General features: G+C 33.8%; 2 protein-coding genes across 6 annotated transcripts in view; one reads left to right on the top strand and one right to left on the bottom strand.

Annotated features, from left to right (window-relative positions):
- Window positions 1–272: 272 nt before the first annotated feature.
- LOC128187763 (ubiquitin carboxyl-terminal hydrolase 32-like) overlaps window positions 273–9,692 on the bottom strand; it is a 34,871-nt gene continuing 25,451 nt past the window's right edge. Inside the window, exons 25-34 of one of the 2 annotated variants that reach the window (XM_052858327.1) lie at window positions 7,683–7,851; window positions 7,219–7,430; window positions 6,107–6,297; window positions 5,851–5,937; window positions 5,637–5,757; window positions 5,180–5,371; window positions 4,347–4,581; window positions 3,823–3,932; window positions 3,541–3,633; window positions 273–3,356 (exon numbers count right to left, since the gene is read on the bottom strand). In XM_052858327.1, coding sequence (XP_052714287.1) covers window positions 3,186–3,356; window positions 3,541–3,633; window positions 3,823–3,932; window positions 4,347–4,581; window positions 5,180–5,371; window positions 5,637–5,757; window positions 5,851–5,937; window positions 6,107–6,297; window positions 7,219–7,430; window positions 7,683–7,851 — 1,581 coding nt within the window. In that variant the 3' untranslated portion in view covers window positions 273–3,185. The remainder of the gene's footprint in view (window positions 3,357–3,540; window positions 3,634–3,822; window positions 3,933–4,346; window positions 4,582–5,179; window positions 5,372–5,636; window positions 5,758–5,850; window positions 5,938–6,106; window positions 6,298–7,218; window positions 7,431–7,682; window positions 7,852–9,692) is intronic. The other variant, XM_052858328.1, reaches the window with a different exon arrangement.
- Window positions 9,172–9,692, top strand: part of LOC128187764 (octopamine receptor-like) — a 5,389-nt gene continuing 4,868 nt past the window's right edge. For all 4 annotated transcript variants that reach the window (XM_052858332.1, XM_052858330.1, XM_052858331.1 and 1 more), the window contains exon 1: window positions 9,172–9,692. This exon is cut by the window's right edge. The gene's annotated coding sequence lies outside the window, so the exon portion shown is untranslated.

The raw sequence follows: 9,692 nt of genomic DNA, 5'->3' as shown, positions 1-9,692 counted from the left end.
TCTGGAATATACTTTTTCCTCTTCCCTGTGGCCAAAAGTGACTCACTGTCTATCAAAATAGTGCCTGTGGTTAAAGGATGTACATAGACCTTGAACCATTGTTTTTTAAGGTTAAAAGTCAAGGTCATTTCACTTATACTTCATTTATAGATTGCTGAAGGATGAAGGCAAAACCAGGCCCTGTATAATACTCTGCAAATTGCCGTCAATTACCCTTTACAAAGATTAATACCGGTAAACAATATTGATGTTAAAAAGAAAACGATATCAGGTTCCATATTTAAATGTTTTACTGAATATAGGAATGGCAAAGATGCTTCCTACTGTTGTGGAATAAAAGCATCAACAAAAACTGACTAAATATCACAGATATCTGCAATTGACGTCTACACGGACAAATCACAAAGTTTACACAAAGAATCACAGTCAACAGGTAATGAATTGTACTACTACAGTACTTAACAACAATCAAACAGTTCTCCAGGATTTTTTCGCATTCAGTGTACACAATTTAAACACTTGTTACTGTTTAAAAGGTGATTAACAAGATTGATCAACTACAGATTGATTGATGATGATTATTCACAAAGTTTAGAAAACAAGATATCTTTTTGAAAGCAAGAAGCCATTCAGCAGCATATACTATGGTGGGCCTTTATGACTGAAAGCAGTGTAATATTTCTTCAGTAAAACTGATAACATGTATCAACTCTACACAGCAAATGTTTAGACATTTTGAAGATAAACTGAATGAATTGAAGTAGAAAAGATTTCATACAGGATGATATAAAACTGATAGTTGATTTTTGCAGGACTGGAATCACAGTTTTAACACACAGCTGTTTCAAAAATGTGCATGCGTTATTGTAATATTTAAAGTCTTTTTTTTTATCAAATAAACATGTACATATTATAATTTTACACCAATAAGTACAGCATTACTCACTATGTTCAACATAGAGAAATAACGATAATGGTGTATAGTGTTTACAGCAAGAAGCACCTACACAGAGTTACACATAGAAACACAAACTCAAAACATGAAAAAATTAAACTGTTGCTATAATTATGTAAATATGTTACAAATAAATCACAAAATATCATTGATTTCAACAAAGACTCCAAGATAATGAGGTAGGCAAGATAGACAACAAGAACGAAGGACAAAATTAACACAATTAAACTTTGAAATCAAATTAACATTTTCAATTTTAAAAGAATATACAAGTTTGTACATGTAAGAATGATAAATACATGTACATTTACATTTTTTCTCTCAAAATTATATTTGACAGATTGATTAAAAAACACATTTCTTGATATAAAGTAATTGATATAGAAAAACAAATTCCTGAAAATGCATTTCTATCCATATTAGCAATTTAGATTCATTGGTTTCCACTGCTCTACCATTGATGCAAACAACATTTTAAGACTGCACAAATACTTCGCTCTGTTATTTTTTATTGACAATTTTGGGTAGGACTAGATAATCTTTTGTAATGATAAAGTATTTTAAAATAAATAGATAAAAAAAAATTTTCTGAAAGACAATGCAACCATCTTTTTCCATTTTAACATTTACAGTAAACCAAGAGTTATACACCTTATTTTTAATCTTAAAAACACCTGAACTTTAGTTATTTTACAATAATTGATAAACAAGTTCTACAACTTATATCGATATCTTTTGTTTGCACTGATGTTAGCGCAAAGAGGTCACTGACTGAATTCAGAGTTATGAAATAAATGTTTAATTCACAAATGGTAAGTTAAGAACTCATTTTCAAAAAATAATATTTGTAAGCAAGTTGTAATTTTACTTTTAAAAAACAATAAATATCTGAGAATAGAAACTGTTTGCGAATATTGCTGATATTTATTACATGCGTGTCATACCTGGTTCAGAGTAATGATATAAATTTTTGCTCAGATATTTTGGGGATGTTTAAATGTTAGGGGCCTGGCAGCCAAACTGAAACCAGAACTGTTGAAAAAACAAGTACATTGTACTGTCCAAATAACCATTCTGTATCTTACCATTCTGAAGAACTCTTAGATTTGGTGCTAGCATTGACTTATTTTTGCAAACATCTTTAGACAAGTTAACAATCGAATGAAATACTATAAATTTTTTGGAGAAAATTTTAAATTAAATATTAAATCAAATTTATATTAATAATCAATTCACAGTCAAAAACATATCTTAGATCCTAATTAAATTATCAACTGGACAAATTTGAAATTTTGCCTGGCAGACTGACGACTCTTTATCCTTTTTGTATGAATGCGTGTTAAGTGTAAATGAAAGTCATTGGAATGTGTATTTAGTACAAGCATAATCACATCTTGCTGATGAAAAATCCTAAATGATGTTTTGAAGAATCATTTGTCCCACAATGAAATGATACACGGGTCAATTTAATACATGTATTGCCTTTTATTCACAACAAAATGCATTGTGATCAACTTAATTTATATCTAAAAACTCTCTTTAGTTTAGCATAATCCCTGTCTAGTAGTACAAGAGCATTCATATCCACATGAATGGTATTAGTAACTAAGGCACGGAGTATATGACCAAAAGACTGACTAGTGATTAATAAAATGAAGGAAAAAAATCGACTTGAAAAGAATAGACAAAGTATGAACTACTAGTAAAAGGAAGCAGAGTTTTAATACATGTACATGTATCAACAGTAGTAGTCACATCAGGGGTTTTTTTTCTTACAGTTACTTCAAACTTTATTTTTAAAAACATGAAAATATCCTTTCATCAAAGTCATTTGTCATCCAAGAAATTCAATTTATATCGCAACCCATCTTCATTTTTTTTTAAAAATGAGTCTTTCATACAAACACATAAAAATCGTAACACAGCTCAAAATCAGTATTCAAAAATCAAATAATAAACATATTTTTGTAGTAAAATTCAAACACATGGATATTACTTATTTCAATAATTTAAAAAAAAAAAATCTACGAACTGTCCATTCACTGAAAAAGACCACAAAATCAACAAATGCAATGATTCATGTAGAAAACATGGATTTCAAAGTTTTCCTACAGTACAGTGGGAAAAAAAGATAAAAATGGAAAAGCTGACTCTTAATATTGACTGGTTTGCCAAAAAGTACATTCAATACTTGTCATGCAATCTGATAAATAATGACCTTGACCTATATTCACTGTAGTACACAAGCCTTTTTAAGGTCGGACTCAAACTCATCATCAATTTCTTGTAGATCTGGTTCTTTTCCTTCAACATCGGGCATGAAGTGACTAAAGTCTATATTCTGTCTCTCATAGAATAATATATAAGCTGAGTTACAGTCCATCTGTTCCACAGAACACTCCTAATGAAATAAAATACATGTATCATGGAATTAATATATTCTACATGGTAATCTTTTTAGAATTTATTTTTCATGAAATCTTAATTTTTGCAAATTTTATATCTTCATGGTTAATCTTACAAAAAAAATTGACGTTCAAATTTGCAGTAAAGACCTAAAACTGACATAAATCTCGATAACTTACTTTACAACTACTGTCATTGTAGCAATACCATTTCTGGTTGGGATTTTTGGCATAACATACATAATGGCCTCCTCCCAAGATTCCTGTATGACACTGCAAAAAATTCCAAAGACATTCAAACATCTCCAAAAATAGTTGCTTGGTACATGTATTATTTAGCATATCTTAACACAGTGTAACAGACAGCACACAGTAACAATATGGAGGTTATTTTATCTTATTTTTTTTTTTACTATTCACTAAGTGATTGAATTTGAGGGGTATTCTCTTGACATTACTTACCGACATTGAGGATAGATCGTACTTGATGGGACTTTCATCGGTGGGAATGTTTCGAGTGAGCTGACATTTCATACAAGGTGAATTCAAGGAGTCTGGTGAATATGTCATGTCTGCAAAAACACAGCAATGTTCAGAACTGTGTATTAAATGCTATGAATTCTATTAAACATTTAGCAATCTGGGATAGAGGAGCGTTGATCCATGCATATACATGCTACAATTAAACATAAAGTGCATGTGTCTTCATAATTTCACTTCCTTATCGTGGAAAGACAACACCGATGACCTGAATAGCAAGTGTATGTCTTTTTCTATTATTAAAGGTGAAAACTCTGACGATTTTTTTAATGGCAACTTTCCGTTAATGCTTGAGTAGAAATAACATGGACAGGAACAAAAAATTTCATCTTTTAAAAAAAAAAAATTCACATATAAACGAAAGCTTAAATATTTATTTTCATTTTTTTTAATCTCCTTGTTTTTTGGAGAGAGAGAGAGAGTGAGCAAGCTTAAAAATTCTTTACCTCCATGAGTCTGGTCATCTCTATGGTTTGGAATGTCTCCATTTGGCACATTTTCGACTACAGCAGATGTTTCACTTTGACATACACAAGTCACTGATTGTTTATCATCATCACTAGAGGACACTCGGGGAGCTAAATAGTTTGAGGGGTCAAAGTCCTCTACAGGAAAGTTCACTATTTTATGGGACTTGACCCAGCGGCCATTTAAAAACTGGAATCTTTTTAAATTAACAATCTGAAAGAAAAAAAAATCTTTGGTAAGTTTCATGGCATTGTTATGCACAGTGTAAAATTCTTTAGAAAAGTGTATTATATAATCTTTTCCAGTAAAATTTGCCAGGAAAAATCATCAAAATATTCTACATCTAAGTAACAAGAACCACCTAATTTTCTTCTTGTTTAAAGTCAAACCTTTTAAAGTGTGTACCATAAATGTACAAAATGTGCAAAGTGACCTCTGCTAGTTAATTCTTCTAAGCCCATCATCGGTTATCTTTTACAGGATTAACCATTATTACTATGAAATTTGTCGTAATCAAAGCCTTGAACAAATGCAAATACTAATGGAGCATTCTGTAGAAAGTCTTCAGATGACTTGGGGGGGGGGGGGGGGGGGGGGGGGGGGGGGGGGGGGGGGAAGCCAGTGATTTTTACTTGGAGCAGTGACACTTACCAGTATGTGAGGAAGCCTCAATATATCTTGTTTTTTGGAGGCCAGGCAGTGTTTTTTACACTTGGAGCAGTCACACTTACCAGTATGTGAGGAAGCCTCCATATATCTAGTTTTTTGGAGGCCAGGCAGTGGTTTTTACACTTGGAGCAGTCACACTTACCAGTATGGGAGGAAGCCTCCATATATCTAGTTTCTTGGAGGCCAGGCAGTGTTTTTTACACTTGGAGCAGTAGTAGAGCTCATCCTCCCCTAGCTCCTCCTCCGTGGTGAAGGCCTGCAGACACGTGTCCAGGTTGATGGGCTCTGTCTGTTTCCGCCGGCTATCCTCCACACTGTCATGGTCCTCATATAGCTGTTAAAAGGAACCAAATCAATGTACTTTGTAATTCTTTTATTTAATATGTACATCTATATAATTATCACAGTCTTTACATTTCTATTGTATATAATTATTTTTTTAGCCCAATTTGACTTGTTTGTATATATATATTTTCTTTAATTCAAATCCTTTTGATTTATTAAGCACAAAATTTCATCCTTTTAATACTCTTATATCTTGAAAAATAAACATGGCACTTGAAATTTCATTAAACCAATTGATGAAATGTTGAACTTACTCTTTCTAATGCTGTTTGATATCGTAAATGTAGAGCTGTGGGCTCCCAGTCAATGGCGAGAAATGAACCCCCAAAATTAAAGTCTTCTGCATTGCACTCAACTTTACATCCTCTGCAAAACCTGGAAAATAAATCATACATTTTGTTTCACAAAGGCTTCAAACAAAAACATTCTATATTCTTTTCACCTTAAAAGAAAGCTAAAAGTATGTACCTGTACCATGGACACCACGCACAAGAAAAACCATCTTTCTTGACAACTTTGAGAGTGAATGGGTATTCATAACCCAAACTGTCATCACTGTAAAATAATAATGCATATAAATGCAGACCATACATTTGGTAAACAGAATACAAATTAATAATAACACCCCCCCCCTTCTATTTCTTTCCCATTCATGTCATCTATTTGATAAAGAGAATAATATAAAAAAAAAACCCTTTTCCGTTATCCCTGACCAGTGTCTTACCAGTCCTGGGCGTGGTTTGCTGACTTGGACTCTGAGGGAGGGAGGGGACTGACCAGTCTGGACACCTGGGTCCACACAAACTGATACAGGTCCTGATTGGTCGTGTCCTCCACACAGGGGAGGATGATGGGAGTACCGAACAGTCCGGGTCGCGCCTTTTGTGAGGAAAGGAAATAGACGTCCATCAGGTTCTGAAAATTTGAAAGAAATCTTCATTATCTGTTCTATTCAAAAGATATGATGATATAATTAGCACTTAAAGGGGCATGGTCACAGTTTTGGTCAAATTCTGTTTTCATTTATTACAATGCTTTAGAAAAGCATTTCTAATGATATGAAATGAAATTTGAGAGTCAGTCGTACAGTCATAAGCAAGACACAGGGCTCACAATTCTTTGTCATGTAAACAAGGCTCGTGCCCTGTTTTTGTTTACATAGGTTCAATATACCAGTAAAACATCTTTTTAAAGCTGGTTTGTCTATCTTCTTATTCATTTTAAGCATAAATAAACAGTTCCAAACGATTAACACATTCATTTTAGGTCTAAAATTGGAATTTTCACTTCAACATTCAAAATGTAAACAAAAGCTTTGTTTACACAGCAAAGAATTACAAGCTTTGTAACTTGCTTATAACTGAACGAATGATACTCAAATTTTGGTGCCTATTAAAAATGCCTTACCAAAGCATTGTAAACATTAAAATTGGAAAAATAATTTTTGACCAAAATCGTGACAATGCCCCTTTAAGTATGTCATACAATGTAATTCATGTTTTCTGCATGGAAAATATAGTGTACATCTATTAAAACTCGCCACCATTGCTACTTGATAAAAACTTGTTTAAAGATTTACCGATGCATGTATTTCTTCATTTGCTGATTAAGAAGGTTTATTTGGGGACAAAAAAATTTACTGTAAACAAACATTCATTTTTTTTTTGTTACATTCATAGACATTCCCAGTATACAAATTACTCCAGGACCAACAGTTTTTGGGTGAATTTACAATACAGGAAAAATATTTTTCCAATGTCATTCGAGTAAAAGTTGCACAAGCAAATTCTATTAAGTCCACTGAAAAAAAACATTATTGTAATAAAAAGTGCATACCATTTTCCTGTGAACTCCAATAACAAAGCCAGAGAAGAGTTCTGAGGAGGGTTTGGGGGCGGGGTTTTCTGGTGTTGGCTGGAGACTGCCCATGGTGGGGACATCACTGGGGTGGCGGGAATGTGTGGGTGTGTTGTTGGCAGAGGAATCCTCCACTGTTAATGCATTGGATACTGATGAGGGGCCATTTTCTAACTTCTGCTGAATTTTTTCTGTAGTAAAAAAAAAATCTTTTGGTGATCACCATTTTGTCAAATCATGATAATCTTGAAATAAGAGAAAGAATTATACACAGAAGGATGAACAGTCATAAAAAGTAAGATTTTTTGTTAAATACATGTAATAATAGATAAAAAAAATAGTTCCAGCATATAAAATACATAAATGGTTAAATAAGGATACCAAAAAAGGAAATAATATACGAAAAAAAGGCCTTTAATGAGATTTTACTCAGGGGAGCTTACTGGTGGCCAGTCCTCGCTGGATGTCATTGAGGCCCACAGAGTTTTTGAGGACAGTACCTTTCTCCTCCTCGATTGTCATTGGTTTGATCTCCTCATGAGGAGGGAGTTCGTAGGCATACAGCACTCCTCCTACCAGCGTCTTCACCATTTGATTGTCCTTTGGTAATGCCTACAAACAGAGAGAACCACGAATTATAATTAATCTAACACACCAAAAAAAACCAAACCATTAAAAATGGCTGAAGGCATTTTCAAAAAAGAGGCCCATGGGCCACATCGCTCACCTTAGGAACAATAGGTATGATAAAATCAGCTTAATGGAGTCATAATACAAACTATCTGGACAATGTACAATAATACATGTTGATCCTGTATAAATAAAATCCATTTTCCCCTGGATATTCTTATGTTTATAATCATTAGTCCCTTTTCTAACAGGACGATTTTATAGTCATATCATATGTTGAGTATTGCAGTTCTCAAAAAGATCCTTAACAATTGTTTATATATGGGATATAAACGTACATAAACTCTGAACCTTCTTGTGAGGCCAAAGGATTGTCCTGGGGCCAAAGTCTTAACAATTATAAAGAATCATCTGGCTGATTAGTTTCTGAGAAGAAGATTTTTAAAGATTTACCATATATATTCCTTTGTTAAACTTTGAACCCCCATTGTGGCCCCACCCTACCCCTGGGGATCATGATTTTCACAACTTTGAATTTACACTACCTGAGGAGGCTTCCACACAAGTTTCAGCTTTCCTAGCTGATTAGTTTCTGAGAAGAAGATTTTTAAAGATTTACCATATATATTCCTATGTAAAACTTTGACCTTCCATTGTGGCCCCACCCTACCCCCGGGGGTCATGATTTTCACAACTATGAATCTGCACTACCTGATGATGCTTCCACACAAGTGTCAGCTTTACTGGCTGATTAGTTTCTGAGAAGAAGATTTTTAAAGATTTACTCTATATATTCCTATGTAAAACTTCGATCCCCCATTGTGGCCCCACCCTACCCCCGGGGGTCATGATTTTCACAACTTTGAATCTACACTACCTGAGGATGCTTCCACACAAGTTTCAGCTTTCCTGGCTGATTAGTTTCTGAGAAGAAGATTTTTAAAGATTTACTCTATATATTCCTATGTAATAAAACTTCGACACCTCATTGTGGCCCCACCCTACCCCTGGGGATCATGAATTTCACAACTATGAATTTACACTACCTGAGGATGCTTCCACACAAGTTTCAGCTTTCCTGGCTGATTAGTTTCTGAAAGGAAGATTTTTAAAGATTTACTTTATATATTCCTATGTTAAACTTCGACACCCCATTGTGGCCCCACCCTACCCCCGGGGGTCATGATTTTCACAAAGGACTATGTGCGGTATGGTCAAATATCTGCCCCCGATTTCAACCAATTTTTAAATTGTATCGTATAAAAATAAAATCTTCACAAATCGTTGTATAGAGGTTGATGTTGATTTTAGTCATCATTGCTCATTCGCTGTTTATCTATGACGTTACCTAAATGACCCAATTCCCGCAAATATGCAAACAAATGAAAATAATCTCATTTTTGCTGTATATTTTGCATTCGGAAGTATAGAGCGCAGGTCTGCTCAAGTGCGATTTTAACATATGTTTTTCTTCAGATAGTTATACACATTATACTAAAAAATGGTACTTGAGCAAGCCTGCGCTCGATGTTTCGTAGTCGAAAAACCATCGGAAAACACCCATATTTTGTCACAAATCATCAATTTATCAAAATAATGCAATCTTCATGACGTCATTTCTACATTATGACGTCACTGTGGTGATAACCTTTTACACATTTATTTCCAACATGATTTAAACTATCTTTCACCTTATTTTAAAAGCTCTTTCTTAAACTTTGATTTTGGGGGCAAAAAATGCATAAAACCGCACTTAGTCCTTAGAATTTACACTACCTGAGGATGCTTCCACACAAGTTTCAGCTTTCCTGGTCTTATGGTTC

This window comes from Crassostrea angulata, chromosome 6 (genome assembly GCF_025612915.1).
Source record: "Crassostrea angulata isolate pt1a10 chromosome 6, ASM2561291v2, whole genome shotgun sequence".
Classification (NCBI taxonomy): Eukaryota; Metazoa; Mollusca; class Bivalvia; order Ostreida; family Ostreidae; genus Magallana; species Magallana angulata.
The sequence above is the reverse complement of the archived record's forward strand: the minus strand, read 5'-3'. Positions and strand labels throughout refer to the sequence as shown.